This window comes from Chlorocebus sabaeus, chromosome 13 (genome assembly GCF_047675955.1).
Source record: "Chlorocebus sabaeus isolate Y175 chromosome 13, mChlSab1.0.hap1, whole genome shotgun sequence".
NCBI classification, from domain to species: Eukaryota; Metazoa; Chordata; class Mammalia; order Primates; family Cercopithecidae; genus Chlorocebus; species Chlorocebus sabaeus.
In genome coordinates, this window is record NC_132916.1 from 78,417,785 (window position 1) to 78,441,671 (window position 23,887).

Genomic DNA, 23,887 nt, shown 5'->3' on the forward strand with positions numbered 1-23,887 from the left:
TCCAAGTGTCTTGGCAGACTGTGAGATTACTAGGAGTGAAACTGCTGTGTCCAAGGATATATGTGTTTTTAATTTTGATAGATGTATCATTTAGGCTTGGTTATGTTGCAGTAACAAACCATGTCTTAAAAACAACAAAGATTTATTTCTATCTCACATTTCTTATCCCATATAGGTTAGCTGGTGGCCTCTGTTCTGCATCACCCTCACCCAGCAACCCAGGTTAAGGGAAGCTCCATTTCTGTGCTTCCATGACCAAGGAAACATAGAGGGTGAGCAGTGGCTCCTTAAGCCTCTGCCTCAACGCATGTTACTCTGTAGCTAAAACAAAGCACACAGCCACACCTAATTCAGCAGCAACAGGGAGGCACAGTTCTACCACATACCTGGGAGACAGACAGCCAAAAGAATGTGGGGAAGGACACTAATGACTGCCAGTAAATGTTGCCAGTTTCAATTTTGAGGCTCTCTAAAGAGATTTTACCAGTTTATACTCCCGTACTTATAAATGGGGAACATTTTTGGTAACATTTAAGGATAATCTTTCCTCTTTCCCTTCTCCACTCATCATATTTTGTAGGTGGTTGAAAAAAGTATATCTGTCAGTTTAATAGGTAAAAATATATTGTTGCTTTGGGTTTTTTTAAGTTTTCATCTTTTTCTTGGGAGCTTAAATTTGCATATTTAAATATGATTGAGGTTGACACTTTTCATGTGTTCTTTTTCCAGCCATTTGTATTTCTCATCTTGTGAACTTACCTATTTCTGTAAAATGCCTAGTCTATTCTTTCTACTTTGTTAGTACCTTTTACTTAGTCAATAAAATTTTTTCTGCCTTATAAATTTTTTACTTTTACATATTCAGACTTCTCAGAATTTACTCTTATGGCCTCTGGGTTTTGTGTGTTATTTAGAAAGCCTTTCCGTATTCCAAGATTTTGAGGGGAAAAAAAAAAAGATCTTTTTTTTTTTTTTGAGATCGAGTCTTGCTGTGTCACCCAGGCTGGAGTTCAGTGGTGCAATCTCGGCTCACTGCAACCTCTGACTCCCAGATTCAAGCGATTCCACTGCCTCAGCCTCCCAAGTAGCTGGGACTATAGGCATCCACCACCATGCCCAGCTAATTTTTGTATTTTTAATAGAGACGTGGTTTCACCATGTTGGCCAGAATGGTCTCAATCTCTTGACCTCATAATTATCCACCGGCCTTGGCCTCCCAAAGTGCTGGGATTACAGGTGTGAGCCCCTGCACCCCGCCACAGAAATCTTACAGTGTATTTTCTCTTTAGTATTGCCTTGAAACCATATTGAATGGGTCTCATGGCATCCCTTCAAAAACTTGAAAACAGCTACCATATCCTCTTTTAAAGTATAAACCTGGCCGGGCATGGCAGCTCATGCCTGTAATCCCAGCACTTTGAGAGCCCGAGGCGGGTGGGTCACCAGAGGTCAGGAATTCGAGACCAGCCTGACCAACTGGAGAAACCCTATCTTTACTAAAAACACAAAATTAGCTGGGCGTAGTGGCAGATACCCATAATCCCAGCTACTGGGGAGGCTGAGGCAGGAGAATCGCTTGAACCTGGGAGGCGGGGGTTGCTATGAGCCGAGATCGCGCCATTGCACTCCATCCTGGGCAACAAGAGAGCGAATCTCTGCATCAAAAAAAAAAAAAAGTATAAACCTTTCTAAGCCATAAACACGCCCACGTCGCATAATGATTCATCCAGTTTTATTGTTTTGAGGCTCTTTTGGTGCCTCTAGGCCTGTTTTCCTTCTGTCTAAAGTAAAAGTTTTAGATAATACCTATATCTTAATGCTGTAAGATTACATGCAGAATCTTAATTATGTAAAATAAAGGCCAGCAAATTATCTAGCAAGAGGTCTCACCAGTTACGCTAAAATGACTAAAATTCATCTCTTATTAAGTTATTAAAAATAGTTAGAGATTAAGCATACTTTTGTTTTACATCTGTTGCCCAAATTGTGGGCCCAGTTGCAGCACTGATCTGATTTCAAACTGCCTTTAAAAATGACAAAATAGATTAAAACAGTTTGCTCTAAAGTTATAATTGCCATCTTTAAATCTTTTATGACTCAGTCACCAAATAAGTGACTATGGTAATACAGTGATATATAAAACAGATATGATTCCTGTTGTCAACAAAGTTACAGCGTAGAAAAATCTTGATTGGTTATAGAAGCTGACGTTGTACTTTCCTAGGTACAATGACTTAGGCATGACTTAGGCATGTACCTGACTTAGAGATGTAAAATTGTCATTACAGACAAAAAACAAAAAGATTCCAGAAGTAAGTACCTATTAGGTTGTTCAATAGCAAAATTTTTCTTTTTTCATTTAAACAAGCCTAAAATCTTTGTATCTACAAGTCCCTAGTATGTTTTCCAATGACATATGTCTTTTTTCAGTAAGCAAATTATTGTGTTTTTGTTTTTAACTTCTGGAGAAATTTGACATTATTTACAGTAAAGAATAACTAAAATTAATAAAACTAACACCATCTGGAACTTCAAGTGTGTTTTTTAAATTTCAAATAAAATTGAGTAACAAAGAAATTTTCTTCATTGTTCATGAGCTGACAAAAGTTGGGTAAGTACTGAGCTTTCTGTATAAACCATTTAGAATGCTTGTAGCAGTGGTTTAAGAGCCCTGGTGCTTGAGTTCACTTAGTACTCACTTATTTTTAACAACAACCTCAAGAGAGAGTTGCATGCTTAAATTACTTTTATCCATTAAAATTTAACTTTGAAAGAGGATTTAAAGGATACTGAATATTGTTTTCTTTACCTGTAATTCCTTCTTCATCATCTGTTCACTGCAAAGCCCAGGTATTTATCTGTTTTCCTTGGAATTGTTAATTTTTGTTGTTGTTGTTCTCTGCCTTTATCATATCCTTTCGGCACCTCCAAGATACCATCTGTTCGTTTTTCCTGGAGTTCTCTCTTCCCTGTTATAAATTAGAGTCACCATTCTTGGATCTTATATTGTCTTCTTTCTTGGTTTAGGCCTTCAATTTGCTAGAACATGTCTTTAAGTATTTTCCTAATGAGACTTGGGAGGTAAATTCTCTAAGTCCTTAAATATCTGGAAATCCCCTCATACTTTTAGCTGGATATAGAATTATTGGTTGAATATCATTTCTCCACAGAAAAATGTAGTGATTTCCTTATTACTGAGGAAATATGATGTCAATATGATTCTTGTATCTTTGTATGTGATCTACTTTTTTTCTTTCTGGAAATTTTTAAGATCTTTCCTTGTCTTTAGTAGTCTGAAATTTTACAATGGTGTAGGGTTGTTGTTTTTTTAAATCATCCTGTCCCACATTTAGTAGACTCGTCCATTTTACAGGCTAGTGTCTCCCTTCAGCCTTGGGAAATTCTTTTCTGATCCCCACTATGGTTTCTTTATTGTCTGTTTCTAGACCTCCTCTTGTTCAGCTGTTATAATGTCTTGAATGAGCTTTCTATCTATTTCTCGTTACATCTTCAGTATATTTCACGTCTTTGTCTTTCTTGGAGGTGTTGGGCAGGGGCAGGGTGTCACTGTTGCCCAGGCTGGAGTACAGTGGTGCTGTCAGCTCACTGTAGCCTCGACCTCCCAGGCTCAAGTGATCTCCCATTTCAGCCTCTCGAGTAGCTGAGACTACAGGTGTGCACCACCACGCCTGGCTAATTTTTGAATTTTTTTGTAGAGGCAGCATCTCTCTTTGTTGCCCAGGCTGGTGAAACTCCTGGGCTCAAATGACTCTCCCTCCTAGGCCTCCCAAAGTGCTGAGATTACAGGCATGAGCCACCATACCTGGCCCCTCCTTATCATTCCATTCTACATTGTAGGAGATTTCCTTAAGTTTTTTTCCGACTCCCATATGAAATTTTCATTTTGGCAGTTAAGGTTTTAATTTCCAAGAGCTAGTTCTCTGATTGCTTTTCGAAGAAGATTGTTGTTTTATTGGTACAGTAGTGTCTTAAGTTTCTTAATGATATTAGAATTTAAGTTCTCGTCTCTCTACTATGTTGTCTTCACTTCATCTGGATTTAGTTTTTTTCTCTGTTTATGCAGATCTTTCACATTCATTATCAGATTTTCTTTCTTTTTTTTTTTTTTTTTGGTGGGGCGAGGGGAGCAGACAGGGTCTCACTTTGTTGCCCAGACTGGAGTGTAGTGGCGCGATCACTGCAACCTCTGCCTCCCAGGTTTAAACAATTCTCCTGCCTCAACCTCCTGAGTAGCTGAGATTACAGGCACGAGCCACTACCACCTGGCTAATTTTTGTATTTTTAGTAGAGATGGGGTTTCACCGTGTCGGCCAGGCTGGTCTTGAACTCCTGACCTCAGATGATCCACCTGCCTTCATATCAGATTTTCTTCAACTATGTGATCCTTAAACTTACAGCTACCTTCCCTTTAGGATGGGGAAAAGTTGACTGTTCCATATACAGATAGCTAATTAAGCCTCTGTGTTCTGGCCCTTTCCTAACTCCTGCCTTCTGTTGTTTCCTCCTTCTTCCAAAGTCAAGAGCCTTTTTAGGTTACTGCCGGGCAGATGAGCTGCCATTTTGTCTACAGCACCCTCCTTGTCCATGAGACTTCAGCTTTCTCCACTCCTTCATTCAGCTGTCATTTCATCTGCTTCTAGCTTTCCAGAAACTTGTTGACATCTGTTGTCAATTAATTGCCTTCTTTTTCTTATTTGTTGGTAGATTGAACCTTTGTCATTCATACCTCATTTTTATGGGGTTTCAGGAGACAGATTTTTTCATTTAGTGGAGGCTAATTAGAGCAAAAGTGTCTTTGCTGTTTATCTACCAACATTGTTTCGTATTCAATCTAATCACATTTTTTCATAATGGACAAATATTGGATATTATTTTGTATAGTCAAGGTTAAACTTGCAGACAAAACTCACAGCTCAAGAAGAGTTTTGACTTTAGCCGAATTTTTACAGTGATTTTTAGAAATTCACTTTGATCCCTTTTTTCTCTGTAATTCGTCTTTCTCAGATTCCTATCTAAAGATCTCAAACCACAAATGAAAAGTGAACTAGACACATAAAAATTCAGCCACTTAGAAGAAAAAATTGCTAAGAAATAGAGAACTGCTTTCCTAGTATATTCATAGCATTTTTAGCTTGTTTATAACAGCCATACCTAGACAAGTCAACCAACTAGGTATGTCTTTTCTAAGTAATATAGTCATTATAACTCTATAATTTTGTTTAAAGTGCAAAGAAATGCCTCATAAATAAGTTGTAAGTAATTGTAAATGGATTTGCAATATTTTACTTTAGAGCTTGAGACTAATCAAAAGAGATACTTTGCCTTTACTCCCAAAGGTAAGCCACATCTTCAGCCATTGCAAAAACCCCTTTAAATATCTAAGGATGCAATGCTTATTTCAGATATATTCTGAAAAATTTACTTTTGAACCTCAAAACACCTCACAACCGTTTGTGTAGCAACTGTGACTCTTTCAAGTCTCCTAAATCATCTTTGAATCAGATTTCTGCTTGCTGTTAAAGTCTGGCTCCTACTAATATTGGCCTTCTGTGTATCTCTCAAACTCTATGATTTACTTTCTTGTTTTGATAGAAGACGTTAGGGATATAGGATTGGGGATTGCTGATGGAGCTGTGACTGGGAGAATGCTCAACCTTATCCTGGAATGTATACTTTATAATGTATTTGTTGGAAAACAAATTAGATTATTTTTGTGATTTTCCATGCAGAGTTGTATACTAGCATTTTTTCCTTTTATCATTAAGTAAAGAACATCTTTATCTCATATGTTTTGCCCTAAAGTCAGATTTTTTTCTGAAATATATGAAAATCTTTGGTTTTCAGCACTTTGTGATGTGTCTAGGGGTTTTGTTTTAGCATTTTTTGGTGATCTATAGGCTTCTTAGATCTGTGATTTGTTGTATTTCATTAATGTTGGAAAATTTTTGGTCTTTATCACATCAGATATTTCTCCTGCCTTTTTTCCTCCTCTTTTGCCAATTACACATAGACTGTTTGATGTTGGTTCTGCAACTCTTAAGTTTTTTGTTCTTTTTTTCACTTGTTTCTTGGTGTATTCAGTTTGGGTAATTTCTGTCTTCAAGTTCACTGATTCTTCTGTGTCCAGTGTGCTAAGTCTGTCCAAGGAACTCTTTATCTCTGATAAATAATTTTTTATTTCTAGCATTTGACCCTTTCATGATTTCCACCGCTCTCCTCAAATTGTGAATCTTTTTTTGCATGCTGTCCACCTTTTAAACTAGATCCTTTAACATATTAATCATAGTTAAATCTTTAAGTTTTCTGTCAGGTAATTCCAGCTACATCATCTTTGAGTATAGTTTTGTTGATCACTTTATCTCTTGATGATGAATTCCATTTTTCTTCTGGTTTTCTGTATGTCTCATTTTTTATTGAATGCCACACATTGTATGTAAAGGAACAGAGGAGACTAAAGTAAATGGTATTTACACCCAGAAATGAGGACATCTCTTTTTCTTTCAGGTTATTATTATGAGTCATTGCATCAATTTAGTCAGGAGTGGAGCTGGGTTTGGGTTTTGTTGTTGCCTTCAGTGCACCACAGTCTTCAGATACTTCCAGCAATTGACTGCTATTACTTTATGCTTCTTAGAGTAGTGCCTGAAGTGCAAGATATTTATTTTACTTGAGTCCTTTTATTTTGAACCCTTCTGTGCTATGATAGATCCCCATTCTATTCAGAGTCCTTAATATGGTCAGCAAGGCTCTACATGATCTGGTAAACAGCCAGATAGTATATCATTTAGGATTTTGTAGGCCACATAATCTCTGTCACAACTATTTAATTCTGCTGTTGTAAAATTAAAACAGCCATAGATAGCAAGTAAACAAATGAGCAAGGCTGTATTTTCCGGTAAAACTTTAATGATGAAACAGGCAGTGGGCTAGATTTGGCCCCTGGGCCATCGTTTGCCTACCTGTTTACCCTTTGTTTAGAGTCTTTCTCTTGCCCTACTCCCTGGCCCTGATCTCTGCTCCATTGTAATGTGAGCTCCACAAGGGCAAGGATTTTTTCCTATTTTGTTCGTGGACTTCCAAAATGCCTACAACAACACCTGAAACCTAGACCCTCAACTTATTACAAGAATAGATAAGTGAATTATGTTTTGAGTGTTTTTCATAAGCCGCATATAGCTGAGTTTTTACAATTCAGTCTACTTATCTCAACAGATATGTTTAATTAGGTTGCATTCATTGTTATTTCTAGTATATTTGGAATTATCCCAGTCAGGTTTTTGTTTTGCATTTCTTTCCTTTATCCCCTCCTTTCCTGCTACCTAGGTTTAATTAAATTTCCCTCATTTCTCCTTAGGTTCTTCTAAGTTAGAAACTGCACATTCTGTTGAACTTCTTTTAGTACTGATCCCTAAATACTGAGCTTGTATATTTGGCTTAGCAACATTTAAGTGTATTCTTCTTAAATACCTTCAAGACCTTAGAATACTTCACCTCTGATCTTTGCACTTCAGTGTCTTGTTATTCTTTTCCAGTATTTTATTTTCACTTTGTTTTAAACAATGTCTACTGCTCCCCTGCCCTGCCATAGTCTTTTCCTTTGTTTTATTGTCAGAGCTTTTTTTTTTTTTTTCACATTTACTCATCTTATTCCATTCTTTTGTATTTAATTTCCTTCTTATCAAAACATATCTTTAGTAGTTATTCCAGCAACTATCTGTGATTGTTGAATTTCCCCAGACTTTATTCTGGAAATACCTTTATTCATTTGTATTCTTGGATAATTTAATTAGGTGAACAAATTATTTTATCTTCTAAAATTTGTTACTTCCTTTTTTCCCTTCAATTTTGGAACATTTTCAGCCTGTATCTCTTCACATCTTGCCTCTTGTCTATCCCCTCTATTGTCTCCCTTCTAGAATTCTTTTCTCCCTGTCTTTCCCCACCCCACCCCCACCCCCAGCGGAGACGGAGTCTCGCTCTGTCATCCAGGCTGGAGTGCAGTGGCATAATCTCGGCTTACCGCAACCTCTGCCTCCCGAGTTCAAGCAATTCTCCTGCCTCAGACTCCCAGGTAGCTGGGATTACAGGCATCCATCACCACGCCCAGCTACTTTTTGTATTTTTAGTAGAGATGAGGTTTCACCATGTTGGCCAGTCTGGTCTCAAACTCCTGACCTCAAGTGATCCACCCTCCTCAGCCTCCCCAAAGTGCTGGGATTACAGGTGTGAGCCACCGCACCCAGCCTGGAATTTTTTTCTTAGATGTATGTGAGGCCTTTCAACTCTTCTCTCATGTTTTCTGTCACATTGTCTGTGCATTCTGGGTAATATTCTTACGTCTGTCTGGCAGGTCACCAGCTGTCTTTGTATGTAATCTGTCTGGCTTTTTCATTTCAATGACTTTTATTTCTAGAGGTTGTTTAAAGTGCTTTTCCAAATCTGCCCTTTTTTTTCCTCAAGATAGAATCATCCCATGTTGTTTCTTTATAAAAAGTAGATTCCAGTATCTTCACTTCCAGTCCAGTATCCTAAAGGATGAGATTCATGTCCAGGGATAGATCACAAAAACATATACCAGTATTTGTAGTTTATTATGGTTTCCCAAGTAGTTCATTCATGCTGCGGGATTGATTGCTTATTTTGTTTCTCTAAAGATCTTGGAAAATATTTTCACAGAATATAATCTGAATATACAAAAATATAAGTGGCAATTGGGATAATTTAATGTTAACATTCATGTGGAGTAAAATCAATCTTCCTGTTTTATTTCTTGCATACATCAAAATGGATTCAACCCATTCTACATTCCCTTCTAAAATATCTATAACATTTTCATATTAGAATGCTTCATTCATAGACCAAACATGACACTCTGAAGTAAGAGAGCTTGTCCTTTCCGAGGGTAGATGTGAATTAGATACAGTAAGTAGGTTAATTAAAAATACTAAAACCTTTAGAGAAGTTGTAGCCTAAAAATGCTGTCTTCATTCATAAAGTGAATTTCTCCAAATCCTAAAAAAAATTTGAAAAGTAGCATTTATTTAAATAACCAAAACAATTTTTAAGTAAAAATTTTTGGAATTTGGCCAGGCACCGTGGCACAAGCCTGTAATCCCAGCACTTTGGGAGGTCAAGGCAGGCGGATCACCTGGGGTCAGGAGTTCGAGACCAGCCTGATCAACATGGTGAAACCTCATCTCTTTAAAAATACAAAATTAGTGCGGTGTGGTGGCAGTTGCCCATAATCCCAGCTACTTGGGAGGCTGAGGCAGGAGAATTGCTTGAACCCATGAGGCAGAGGTTGCAGTGAGCCGAGATTGCGCCATTGCACTCCAGCCTGGGCAACAAGAGTGAAACTCCGTGTCAAAAAAAAAAAAAACTTGAAATTTTAAATGCCTAAACATACCATATTTTGTTTTAATGTAGCTTTGGGATTTTTGACAAATTCTTGTTTATTTTGTTTTTCCAAGTCTGCTTAAAGGTTAATTGATTAAAGTGGGTAGGTCCTCATGTTTACTGATATGTGTTTGCAGCTCTGTTGGTACACCAGAAGGCCAGAATGGAACGACTTCAAAGAGAACTTGAGATTCAAAAGAAAAAGCTGGATAAATTAAAATCTGAGGTTAATGAAATGGAAAATAATCTAACTCGAAGGCGCCTGAAAAGATCAAATTCTATATCCCAAATACCTTCCGTAAGTCTTTATGTAACTGTTGTGATCTCTCTGCTTGAACGTGAGAGTAGGCCATCTAACATAAGTATAATATCTGGATCTAGTTTTCTTCAGATGTTCTTAACTCTTACTTGTTTTTCTGTCCTAACTTTCCCCTGCCAAACTCCATTCTTTATTAACTAATGACTAAGAATTCAGTGCAAGTCTTACTTACATAGAATTATTTTTCAGCTCGAAGAAATGCAGCAGTTGAGAAGTTGTAATAGACAACTCCAGATTGACATTGACTGCCTAACCAAAGAAATTGATCTTTTTCAAGCCCGAGGTAAAGTTCAGTGTATACGTACCTGAAATTCATCGTATTAATTCACCAGCAGTTTTCCTGTGGCTAAAAACAGATTTATCAATCATAATCTCACTGTCTCAGAACATGTGGCTTTAGAACCAGATACAGTTTTAAGAATATATTTAAAAAGTCACCCCCATCTCAATGGCACTATCTTAACTGATAAAATAGAGAAGATAATAAAAGTAAGGTTTATACACTCTTTAGACAATGATAGTTTTTTATACTTGAGCTGTTAATGACAAGCAATGATTTATAGTAAATAATGTTTACAATTTAATTCAGTTCCATAGAGAACTAAAAGGAAATGTTATCACTTAAACCTAATTCTGAAGTTGGATAAATAATAAAAAGATATAAAATGGAAAAGACAGGAAGGGGAAGGAATCTAACCGAAAGAGAAGTCTTTAATACATTTGGGACTGTGTTCCAGAATCTGTAAAACTGGAAGATGATTATTTTTATTTTTATTATTTTTAAATGTTGATTAAGCTATTTATCTTTAAACATTCATAGAAAAATACCATAATTTAACTCTGGAGAGAAAAAGTTGGTGCTATTCTAGAAACTACAATCCTTGAACTTACTCTTTTTGTGTAAAATTTTAACCATTCTATTACATTAATGCAAGGTTTTATTGAGGTAAAGCTGTTTAGTCCGTATTTGATCATTTAAAATTACATTTTAAATTGTGAAATTTTAAGTTATTTTAACTTGCCACATAGAACAGGGGTCTACTTCTACTTCTGTTAATGTCTTACCAGCATTACTTTGACTTCTTTCACAATTTACCACTTACCCTGAGTAAGTGGTAAATTTATGTTTATGAGTACTACGTTATACCTAAGATAATATATTTTTATGAGTACTACGTTATACCTAAGATAATATATTTGAACTATGTTTTGAAATCTTACATATAATTGGAGATTAGAAGGGCAAAATAAATGAAAAGCATTTCTTATAGCGTGATTTTTTTTTTAGAAAGAAATACTGGTTTTAAAAGGTAAAGTTTTTTTGAGCTATAAGCATTGATATATTTACTTTTTATATATTTCAGGACCGCATTTTAATCCCAGCGCTATCCATAACTTTTATGACAATATTGGATTTGTAGGTCCTGTGCCACCAAAACCCAAAGGTTAGTGTATCCATTAAATGTGAAAACTGTTACTTTTGAAAAGCAAAATTTTAGAAAAATTTTCCTGTTCAGCAACCTTCCTCTCTAGAATTGCTTCAAACTCTGGCATTCTTAAAAGAATTCGTTAAGAAGATGTTTGTTTATTTTCATGTACATGCTTGGGGTTGGGGAGGATGCAAAGATGTAATATTCTTAGCTTTTTAAGAGTAATATTGCACGAGCTTAGGAACCACTATACACTCCCAACCAATAATAGCAAGTCTTGGTTAAAAAAAATTATTAAGTACTAAAATTTGTATCATTTAAAACCTTAGACAAATGGTAAGGAAGATACCTTAGGGAAGTTTTTTTTTCCCCCCATGAATATTCAGTTTAATTTATATATAACTTTAAGTAATCAAAATACCCTAAATTCCAGATGAATAGTTTTTTACCTTCTATCATTTTACATCATTGATATTCTCAGAATATATGCACACCAAACTAAGACATGTCAAAGTATATCTGTGTGTTTTGATCCAGGCATTAAAATATGCATAGAAATGGAAACAGGTACATAAATATCACTGCTGAAGGTAAAGATATAGACATATATATAGATTAACACTTAACTGTAGTATATAATTTACTTTCAACTCTAATTAAAAGGTAAAAATTTGTTAAAGAAGCAAACTGCAAGAGCACATAAGTGTGGGTGGGTGGAGGTTGTAAAGATAAAATAGTATTTTTGTATGCAATTGAAGTTGTTATCAACTTAAAATAGAAGAGTATAACCAAATATAATCAAAGTAAATCACGATTAAATGTCATCAAATAACAAAGGAAGACAATAAGAGGAAAAGAGGAGCAAAACAGTTGTCAAATAGACAGGAAGCAACAAACTGGCAATAGTAAGTCCTCACTTATCAGTAATTACCTTAACTGTAAATGGATTAAACTCGCCACTCACAAGGAGTTTGTATGAATGGATTTTGAAAACAGGATCTGGCAGCAGCCAACGGGAGGCCCCAAGAACTCCTGCTAGTGCACACAGTGGGAGGGGAGGGAGCCCATGACGTGCACACACCCTCTCCCTCATCTACCACTGTCACCTCCTGCTGCTCCTGCTGCTGCTTGTGTGCTCGTTAGTTGTGGACTTGCCATTTCTTTTGTGAAGCAGCAGCTGAGGAGACTCCGGTGCTCTCCATGGCTGACGAAAAGCCCACAGAAGGAATCAAGACTGAGAACAAGGATCATATTAATTTGAAGGTGGCGGGACATGATGATTCTGTGGTGGTGTTTAAGATTAAGAGGCATACACCAATTAGTAAACTAATGAAAGCCTATTGTGAACGACAGGGATTGTCAGTGAAGCAGATCAGATTCCGATTTGATGGCCAATCAATCAGTGGAACAGACACACCTGCACAGCTTCTTTACTCCAGAACGCTGTGCTTTAAAGACCACGATTATTACATTCTCAATTAGAAAACTGCAGTTTGGTTCCACCACATTCTGACTACTAGAGTATAGTTTATTCTTTTTTTCCCCTTCCACATTCCTTTATTATACATGACGTAACTGGTATATGTGCACAAGCATATTGCTTTTTTCTTCAAACCAAACAGCCAATAGTATGTTTTGATTGACATCAAGTGGAGACAGGATGGGAAAAAATACTGATTCTGTGAAAATACCGCCTTTCTCCATTAGTGGCATGTTCATTCAGCTCCTAAGTTATTTTGCTCTTACTGTTTTAACAAAAAAAAAAAAACAAAAAAAACTCATATATGTTGTTCAATTGGAGGATTTTAGTGTTTTTCATTTATCATTGTAAAACCAAGGACAATTTTATAACTTTTGTGTATGTAGCTGTTACATGTAGGGCAATCCGTCTTTAAGTAGGGCTAAATTACTCTAAAAAAAAGAAAGAATCCTAGAAAGTTTTCCCTTCAAGTCAAGCTTCTTGTTTAAATAAACTGTTTGTTTAAAATGAAATAAGAAAAATAAAAACAGGATCCAATAATACACTATCTACAAGAGACTCATTTTATATTTAAAGACACAGGCAGAAAGTGAAGGGATGGAAAAAGATTTTATATATAAACGGTAGCTCAAAGAAATCAAAAGTGGCTATAATTATATCAGAAACAATAGATTTTTAAGACAAACTGTTGAGACAAGGATTATTATATAATGGTAAAAGGATCAATTTAACAGGAAAATATAAAAATTGTAAATATATACACACCCCACATCAGACTACATTAATATGTAAAGCAGATATTGACAGATCTGAAGACAGAAATTGACAGCAATAGTAGGAGACTTCAGTATCCCCCTTACAATATTATAGAATATCCAGACGGAAACCAAATAAACAGCTGGTTTGAGCAAAATGCTAAACCAAGTGGATATAGCAAACACAGAACTCTCTGCCAACAGCAAAAAAAATACACATTCTTCCCAGGCACACACGGAACATTCTGTAGGATAGATCATATGTTAGTTCACAAAACGAGTCTAAACAAACCTAAGAAGATACGAATCATTCCAGGTATTTTTTTCTAACCACAGTGGAATGAAACTAGAAATCAGTAACAGCAAGAAAACCAGAAAATTTGTGGAAACTTAAACACACTCTTGAATAATCATTTGAGTCAAGAAGGAAATCAAAAGGGAATCTTAACAGTATCTTCAGACAAAAATGAAAACACAGCATACCAGCACCTATGGGATGCAACAAAAGCGGTACTAAGAGATAAGTTTATAGAGACAATACATACGTTTAAAAAAAAAAGATCTCACTTATACCCCAGGGACTAGTAGAACAACAAGCTAAGCCTAATGTTAACATAATGAAGAAAATAATAAGGATTACAGCAAAAAATAGAGGATTTAAAAACACAGAAAAATGTCAGTAAAACTAAGAGGTGATTTTTTAAATCAATAAGATTGACAAATCCTTAGCTAGATAAATTGAGAGAAAAAGAAGACAAAATCAGAACTGAAAATGGAGACAACAGATGCCTCAGAAATAAAAGGATCATAAGGGAATATTAGGAACAATTTTATGCCAACAGACTAGATAACCTAGAAAAAAGATACATTCCTAGAAACGTACCACCTATTAAAGCTGAATCAAGAAGAATTAGAAAGCCTGAATAGGCAAATAACAAATGAGATTGAATCAGTAATCAAAAATCTCCCAACAAACACCCAGCATGGATTTAGAAATTTAAAAAAAAAAAAACTCCCAACAAAGAGACGTCCGGAACCAGATGGCTTTATGAGTGAATTCTGTCAACACTCAAACAAGAATTAATACCAACCTTTCTTAAGCTCTCCCAAAAATGAGAAGATGGACCACTTCCAAATTCATTCTGAGACCAGCCTCACCCTGGTACCAAAACCAGACAAAGACACTGCAGCTAAAGAAAACTACAGACCAATATTCCTGGCGAACATAAACACAAAAAATCCTCAGTAAAATACTGGCAAACCAAACTCAGCACATTAAAAGGACCATACACCATGACCAAGTGGGGTTTATCCCTGGGACTTAAGGATGGTTCAGCATACACAAATCAATTAATGTGATACAGCACACACATTGAAGTAAAATGAAAGGAATAACCATGTAGTCATCTTAATAGATGTATAAAAAGCATTTGAAAAGGTTCAGCAATTGTTCATAATTAAAACTCTCAGGCCGGGTACAGTGGCTCATGCCTGTAATCCCAGCACCTTGGGAGGCCGAGGCGGGTGGATCACCTGAGGTCAGGAGTTTGGGACCAGCCTGACCAACATGGAGAAACCCTATCTTTACTAAAAATACAAAATTAGCCTGGCATGGCGGCCAGTGCCTGTAATCCCAGCTACTCAGGAGGCTGAGGCAGGAGAATCGCTTGAATCTGGGAGGCAGAGGTTGCGATGAGCCAAAATCACGCTATTGCACTCCAGCCTGGGCAACAGGAACGAAACTCTTGTCTAAAAAAATATATAGATATAGATATAGATATAGATATAGATATAGATATAGATATAGATGGAAGGAACTTAACAGAATAAAGGCCATATATAAAAACCCCATAGGTAATATAACAATGGAGGAAACCGAAAGCTTTCCCACTGAGATCTGGCACAAGCGAGGGTGCCATTCTTACCACTTATTTTCAGTGTAGGACAGGGAGTTCTAATGTAGTATCCATTTTTGTGTTGCTGTAAAGGAATACCTGAGGCTTGGTAATTTATAAAGAACAAAGGTTTAATTGACTCACAGTTCTGCAAGAAGCATGTCACGGACATCCACATGCTTTCTGTACAGGAAGCATGTCACCAACATCTGCTCAGCTTCTGGAGAGGCCTCAGGGAACTTTTACTCATGGCAGAAGGTGAAGCAAGCAAGCAGAGGCATGTCACATGGTGAACGAGATGGGGGGAGGTGCCACACCTTTTAAACAGCCAGATCTTTCTTGAACTCAGAGCAGTATCTCATTATTGAGAAACCTGCACCAAGGTATTCATGAAGGATCCACCCCCACAATCCAAACACCTCCCACCAAACCCTACCTCTGACACTGGGGATTACATTTCAATATGAGATTTGGAGAGGACAAACATCCAAACCACATCACCTAGCCAGAGCAATTAGAAAAGAAAAATAAAGGTATCCAAATCAGAAAGGAGGAAGTAAAATTATCTGTTTGCAGGTGACATGATCATATATGTTGAAAACCCTAAAGACTCAACCAAAAACTTTTAAAAGTAATAATTGAATTTAGTAAAACTGCAAGACACAAAAACAATGTACAAAAGTCAATTGTGTTTCTGTACACAAGGAACTATCAAAAAAAGGAGATCAAGAAAATAATCCCATTAACAGTAGCAAGAAGAAGAGTACTTAGGAATACACTGAAAATTGTAAAACATTGATGAAGGAAATTAAAGACACAGATAAATAAAAACATAGCCTGTGTTCATGGATTGAAAGAATTAATATTCTTAAAACATCCTTACTACCCAAAGTAGTCTACAGATTCAATGTAATCCCTATCAAAATACCAGTGGCATTCTTTACAGAAACAGATAAAAATCCTAAAATTATATGCAACCAGAAAAAACCCTGAATAGCCAAAGCAGTCTTGAGTAAGAACAACAGAGCTGGAGACATCACATTCCTTGATTTTTAAAAATATTACAGAGTTATAGTAAAACAGTATGGTACTGACATAAAAACAGACATACTGACCAGTGGAACAGAATAGAGACCCCAGAAATAAATTGATGTATCTATGGTCAACTTATCTTTGACAAGGGTGCCAAGAACACACAATGGGGAAAGGATAGTCTCTTCAGTAAATGGATATTCACATGCAGATGAATGAAATTGAATCATTACCTCACACCATATACAAAAATAAACTCAAAATGAATTAAAAATGTGAACATAAGAACTGAAACCATAAAACTCCTAGAAGAAAACATAGGTGAAAAGCTTCTTGACCTGGTCTAGGCAGTAATATTTTGGATATGACACAAAAAGCACAGGCAACAAAAGCAAAAATAGGCAAGTGGGATTACATTAAACTAAAATGCATCTACACAGCAAAGGAAATAATCAGCAGTGAAAAGACAGCCTTCAGAAAGGGAGAAAATATTCACAAACTATGTAACTCCTAAAGGGTTTATATTCAAAATGTATCAGGAACTCATGCAAATCAATAGTAATAGAAACCAATAACCAGATTTTAAAATGGGCAAAGGACCAGAATAGACATTTCTCAAAAGAAAGTATACAGATAGCCAACAGGTATATTGAAAGGTACTCAACCTCACTAATTATCAGGGAAATACAAATTAAAACCCAATGGGATACCACCTTACAAACCTATCAGAATGGTTACTATGAGAAAGGTGAAAGATTACAAGCATTGATGAGGACATAGAAAAAAGAGAACCCTTGTACACTTTCATGGGAATGTAAGTTGGTGCAGCTATTATGAAAAACAGTACGGAGATTCAAAAACTTTAAAATTTTATGATCTAGCAATCCCACTTCTGAGCATATATCCAAAGGAAATTCAGTAAGTATCTCAAAGAGATAATCTGCACTCATGTTCCTTTCAGCGTTATTCACAATAGCCAAAATATGAAAACAACATAAATGTCTGTATATGGATAAAGAAAACGTGAGCAGTATACACATAACACACACACAGTGGAATATTTATTCGCCTTAAGAAAGAAGGAAATCCTTTCATTTGTGATAACATGGGTGAACCTAGAGGATGTCATGCTAAGTGACATAAGCCAGAGAGAGACACATACTGCATGATCTCACCTATATGTAGAATTCAAAAATGTCAAACTCCTAGAAACAGAGAACATAACGATGGTTACCAGGGGCTGGGAGAAGAGGGTATGGAAAGATTGTGGTCAAAGGGGTACAGAGTTTCAACTATATAAGATAAACTCTGAAGATCTAGTGTACAACAGTGTGACTAGTTAACAGTAGTTTATTATATAACTGAAGTTTGCTAAAGGAGATCTTAAGTGTTCTCAACACAGTGGGGTTGGGGGCAGATAAGCTATATGAGGTGCTGAATATGTTAATTAACGACTGTAATAAGTATTTCACAGTGTATACATAAATCATCAGGTTGTACAGTTTACAATTTTTAACTGTCAACTATACATCAATAAAGTTGTGGGGGAGACAAAACAAAGACAGCAAAACAACAGTTTTCATTCACACAAATTCTGGAAGTCAGCAGACATATGGTGAATCAGGTCAGCACTCATAGGGTTACATCATCCTCACTAGTGTGCTGCAACAAATACTCCAGACTTACAGTTTGTTCCACATATGTTTATATTTTCAAATGTCTTCAGAGATAAAAATTATTTGTGTTACTTCTTCCTTCGTAAGAAACATGGTTTGTAGGAATAGGAAACTATGAATTGTGGACAGGAAAATGTACATTTTTCCTGTGAAGCTGAACAGGACACCCTAAAAAAAATGTATGGTTACTGTCATTGAGAAATTCAGTGCCTTACATAGGGGAGGAAAAGGAGAGGTTGAGAAAAACATTTTACAAATCAGGCAGTTGTTCACATGCTTACATACTGGTAGGAATACCATGTTAAATTGGGTTTTAGAAGAGCGGCTGGCAAACAGTGACCCATGGACCAAATCCAGCCTGCCATCTGTTTTTGTCAATAAAGTTTTATTGCAGGAAAAAAAAAAGAAATGGGAACAAGGAAGAACTAGTATATTACTGGTCTTCAGTTTGTTACAAGAATTTTCACATTCTCCTTTCACATTCTCATTTATTGTTCTCTATTTCATTTTTTTGTTGTTGGTTTTATTTTTTATTTTTTTGAGACAAAGTTTCAGCTCTTGTTGCCCAGGCTGGAGTTCAATGGCACGATCTCGGCTCACTGCGATCTCGGCTCACTGCAACCTCTGCCTCCCAGATTCAATGGTTTTTACCAAAGATCATGGTTTTTACCCAAAGATTAGAAAATGGTTGGATGTTTGCTCAACTTATTTTCAAGGTTTATAGGCTCTTTATTTGACAATTCATGTTTCCAGCATTTTGAAATCTATTTTATGGTAATTTTGGTGTCCATACTAAGGCTCATTTAGTTTTACAAAGCCAATAAAAAAGTGAAAGAAAAGTTGTCAACAAAGTTTACTCTTCTCCAGAGTCTGTGGATAAGACGTTAGATACATTCTCCTTCCTCAGCCTCATGAGTAGCTGGGACTACAGGCATGCGCCACCGCGCACAGCTAATTTTGTATTTTTCATAGAGACAGGGTTTCTCCATGTTGGTCAAACTGGTCTCGAACTCCTGACCTCAGGTGATCCACCCGCCTCTGCCTCCCAAAGTGCTGGATCACAGGCTTGAGCCACCGCACCCAGCCGCCTGCTTTTTTATGTATAATTAGACGTAGCTCTGTCCTCATATTTTATTTAAATGTTTTTAAATATAGCTAGAATACAATGAACAGTTATTACAGAGGATCAGATTGAGATTAGGGCATTTGACACAGTAAGCAAATGTTCAGAGATTAGATGCTATTTGGATGTTAATTGAATAAAGCAATAGAGATGACAGCGGTATAAGCACTAACTCTTTAAAAAATATGCAAGATGTGTATTTCAGACACTGAATGAGTTTCCTGAATACAATCTTCCTACTCTTTGAAAAATAAGAATTTTTTCTTATGAAAAGGTTCCTGTTTTGCTTCAACATAATCTGTTACTTCAGATTATTAATAATCTGTTACTTCACATAAGTGAAATAAAATTGGTCTTGACAGTTGTTGAAGTAGGATGAGTACATGTTCATTTTGCTATCCTCTCTACTTTTATATATGTTCGAAATTTTCCATAATAAATATGAAAGGTCCAATAAAAACATCCATTACTTAAAAGTTTTTACATGAAAGATAGAAGTTTGTATGCCGGCTGTTTTGGGAGAAATAAGGAATCAATAATTTTTTGCAGTAAGGCTAAAATACACATTAACTTCATGAATAGAAATTTATTTAGTCCTTGAAGTCAGTTCTGCTTCACAATGTAGAGATTTTTTTTAACAGCTAAAATTAAATGTGTTTAGACCATTATTTGTTATCTGATTTCCTCTTTTTTCCGATTTTTTGGTTATTTAGTTTCCAAACACCTCTAATTAAAAAAAAAAAAATTCATAATTCTAAGTACCAAGTGAGTTTATAAGAAAACATTGGAGATTTTTCATTAAAAAAAAAAAATTTGTAGATCCCTTATTGATTGCCTTAGATATTACTTAAATAATGAAAAATATGCTGGCATTTAATAATACATTGAAGTGTAAAAAGGTACTTCTTTATGGTCACTCTTCCTAAAATTTTAACCTTTGTAGTTAAACAGAATCAACAAGGTTTTACTAAAAATGTGCTAGGTGAAAATGTTTTCTAATGCCTGAGACCAAAATTCTAATAAGTAGGATGGATCCCCAGATTAAAACAATTATTCTGTAAAATGTTTTCCAGATGTGGAATGTGAAATGATTTTACATGGTAAAAAGTCAAAGTTTTTTAAAATGTATTTCTTTTCATGTGTTTCAGGGCATAGTAACTGGTATTGTCAGATCCTTGATTTTTTTTAGATATTTTTACTTAGGATAAGACTTAATTCGATGTTTGTTTTAAAATTATTCAGTTTGGGGAAAATACTGTATAGATACTATTCAAGTTAGTTGTGCATGTGGCAAAAATTGTGACAATGGAAAGCCAACACCTAAAGTTGAGGACCTAGCAAGAAAATTTCTATATAATGAGTAAGAAAGGTGTGCTAAAGGGATACAGAGTACCAAATATCATTTAATTATTTAAAATTTGTCATAAAATTTGACTTCTGTATTTTTATCTACTTGTTACAATGTCTCTCTTTTAAAATAGAAAAGATATCAGTAGGGTAAGTAGAATTTGCATATTAATGTACATTGTTTTAACATAGGTTTGATGCTTTGAATTAATAACCTTGACAAGAAAAATTCAACAATGCATGCTCCTTTTACTTTAAACCTCCCAAAATTAATTTGTAGGAATACTGTTCTAATTTCATTGTGCGACCCAAATTTTTAAAAGTAGTTTTATAAATGTGATCGCTTGTTAGAGACAATCTTTGAGGAATATAATTATTCTCTGTATTTAAGATACCACTATCCATATAAACATTCTAGAACATTGGTCTCTTAGAGCTCCAGTGACCTTTATTTTATAAGTAAGAAACAAAGAGACTTACAATGTATATGACTTATCTGAGATCATGGAGCAAAATATTCAGGAATTAGCAGCAGAGCCTGGAACAGAACTCCGTTCTCACAACTGTCAATTCTAGTGTTCTTTCTACTCTACGATACCAAATGTGATTTTTAAAAATAAAGTATGGTAAAATTTTTATATAGATTTACTTCTCCAGAGTCTGTGGATAAAACGTTAGATACTAGTTTATATTTTATTTGTGTCATCCAAGGCCTACATTTTTGGCAGATAGAGAACATGAATTAACAAAAAAACTTCCCTGTCTGGTAGAAAACAAATATAAATACTACTGCAGTGGGAAACGAAACTCTGACTTTAATGAGACTTGCGTGCAGTGACAGTATTGTTTTGCAGCAGGACACCTTTTTACAATCTTGAGTAGTATTATGGGAATCTTTGCAATTAGATACCCTTTCTTCAACTATAAATTGGAGATAATGATGCTGTTTTCTCCTTTAAGGAGATACGGAGGTGATTACATCATGTTCATGTTGTATTTCCCAGAGGGAGAAGTGCCAACTAGATAGAGATTGGTAGTGATCAAGCATGTGTGTCAGTTTCAGCTAGATGCCTCATTTAGGGAGCAAGCTGCCTCAGGCTGTGCACTACAAATGGTGTTTAAAGTTGTCTGTAATTTTTTAGACTTTGTGATTTCTTACTTATAAAACAATTTCTTTTCTTTCTTACAGATCAAAGGTCCATCATCAAAACACCAAAGACTCAAGACACAGAAGATGATGAGGGAGCTCAGTGGAATTGTACTGCCTGTACTTTTTTGAACCATCCAGCCTTAATTCGCTGTGAACAGTGTGAGATGCCCAGGCATTTCTGAGCCAAATGGCCCTGTATCTTCTCTAAAACCACATCTAAATTTCAAGAAACTTGTCTGTCATCGGGAAAAAGTTTCACTGCTACATAGGATTTTGTCAAATTGAAGGTGTGACAAGATGGTGTTGTGCTAATGTTAAATGTCAGTCCACAGAGCTAATAATACCTCAGTATAATGTCATGAGCAGTTGAAATTCATCACATGAAAAGTAATCTGCTAAAAGACTTGGTTGCCCACTGCCTAACTGTGTACAGTGTTACCAGTATCCTATTATGGATAATTCTCAATATGTTAACGCCTAGGTGTTCCCATTACTTTTTTCCCCTCATGTCACTACTGAATTTTGACAGGAGGAAGGAATAGAATGATAGCTTGTTTTATTTGTAAAGCTTTCAGTGAAACACTACATACATGAAGAAAAGGAACAAGGTTTAACTATTTAAGAACTGTTTGCTGCCGCATAGTGCCATTGGATAGGGGAAGAACTTCAGAAATCTGTGGTACTCTTGGCCTTGTCTTTGTCTTCCCTGAACACGTCTCCACTCTGTGAAGCCAGCATCTAGGGGCTAAAGATGCAAAGGAAAGCAGCATGCATTGTCTGTACAAATGTGCAGTGAAATACCCCCAAAGCTTTTCCTACTGTACAGATCTCTCGAGTCTGCTTTAAGTGATTTCTTTTCTTGATTATTTTCTTATATTTCTATATGTATAGTGTAATAGCCTTTTGTTAACTAATTTTCTTTTTTCCTTTTAGTAATTAAGCACGATCATGTCCCTTTTTACGCCTTACCTGAGAGGAACAATGCCTTAAAATAAAAAAGCATTAATGAGATGAAACTATGCACAGAATAACTTTCCTCTACTTATTCTGTACTTTGCCCTCATGAGTTCCAATGTTGTGTGAAGACAGGGAGATGCTGCACAGTGAATTGCAGATGATATTACAGAAGTGATGTCTGTAGGTCACATTAAATACTGACTTGAGCAGTGGGTGACACAACACAGTGTTTTGTCTTCCACAGGGAAGCTTAAAACAAAAGATATTTTTAACCCACTGACAGAACAACAAGGTTAAACTTCATCTGCTTGGTGTCCCACAGAACTTGCACAAGCGATTGTTATTGGGAAAGTACAGTCTCAAAACCACCAACAGCAGCAGTACCTACAGCCCTTTTTTTGAAGAGAAGTTTAAATGCTTTACTGTTGGGGCAGTCCATTTCTAATCCTGACTTGGTGACAGTATCATGTGTATTTATAAAACAAGGCTAGCCATATTTAGGACAACTGAAGAAAAGCTGGAAAAAAAGAAAAACAAGCAAACTTGAACACTGAAGCAACCTCAAGCATCTCTTTATTTTGATGATATATTTTTGTAAGGAAAATAAATATTCAGATGATCAGGAATGTATATAACTAAATGAAGTCAAGAAAAAATAACAGTATGCATTTAAAAAGACAGAATTATGAAATTATATGAGTGCTTAGAATGGGGCTAAGGGAAGTGCTGAAATAGAGCAAAGGATGGAAGATAATATAGACTATCACCCACTGTAAATGTTTGCAAGTGGCTGTGTTTTAAATGGGATTATTAAAGTTGATCTCTATGAATGTCAGAGCCTTAACTTTCAGGCTTTGCATTTTGTATATGGGAAGAAATAAGACAATCCTAGGTAATTAAACCGTAGACCCAAAGCCCTTAGGTTTGATGCATTTTATTTTAAAAATAGGCCTTGTTTTTCAGCTTCATCTGCAGTTCTATGTGAAGATTGATAAATCAGTTTTTACTTGTTTTATTAATAAAACGTAATTTGGATATCTTGAGTTGATGGTTTTGTGATTTAGCTGGGTAAACTATCTTTGTAACAGATAAGTTATTTATAAAAATTAAAAAACTTATATTCTAATGTGGATTTTGTGACTTGTTTTCAGTTTGTGGGACAGGAGATAATTTATACATCAGATCATTTAAACATTAATGGAAATCAGAGAAAACTTCTTCTCTAGAGTTTCCTTATGACATTATGACATTCAGCTGCATTTCTTGGAGTATTTTTATCAGTTGCCCTAGACTTCTTTTTTCATAG

The 23,887-nt window shown here is 35.7% G+C and overlaps 1 protein-coding gene across 3 annotated transcripts in view; it reads left to right on the forward strand.

The window, feature by feature from the left end:
• The window catches only part of TAB2 (TGF-beta activated kinase 1 (MAP3K7) binding protein 2), a 91,013-nt gene extending 67,306 nt beyond the window's left edge, over positions 1-23,707 (forward strand). For all 3 annotated transcript variants that reach the window (XM_073022564.1, XM_008006697.3, XM_038002280.2), the window contains 4 exons: positions 9,555-9,715; positions 9,926-10,019; positions 11,101-11,181; positions 21,664-23,707. In XM_073022564.1, coding sequence (XP_072878665.1) covers positions 9,555-9,715; positions 9,926-10,019; positions 11,101-11,181; positions 21,664-21,806 — 479 coding nt within the window. In that variant the 3' untranslated portion in view covers positions 21,807-23,707. The remainder of the gene's footprint in view (positions 1-9,554; positions 9,716-9,925; positions 10,020-11,100; positions 11,182-21,663) is intronic.
• Positions 23,708-23,887: the final 180 nt, after the last annotated feature.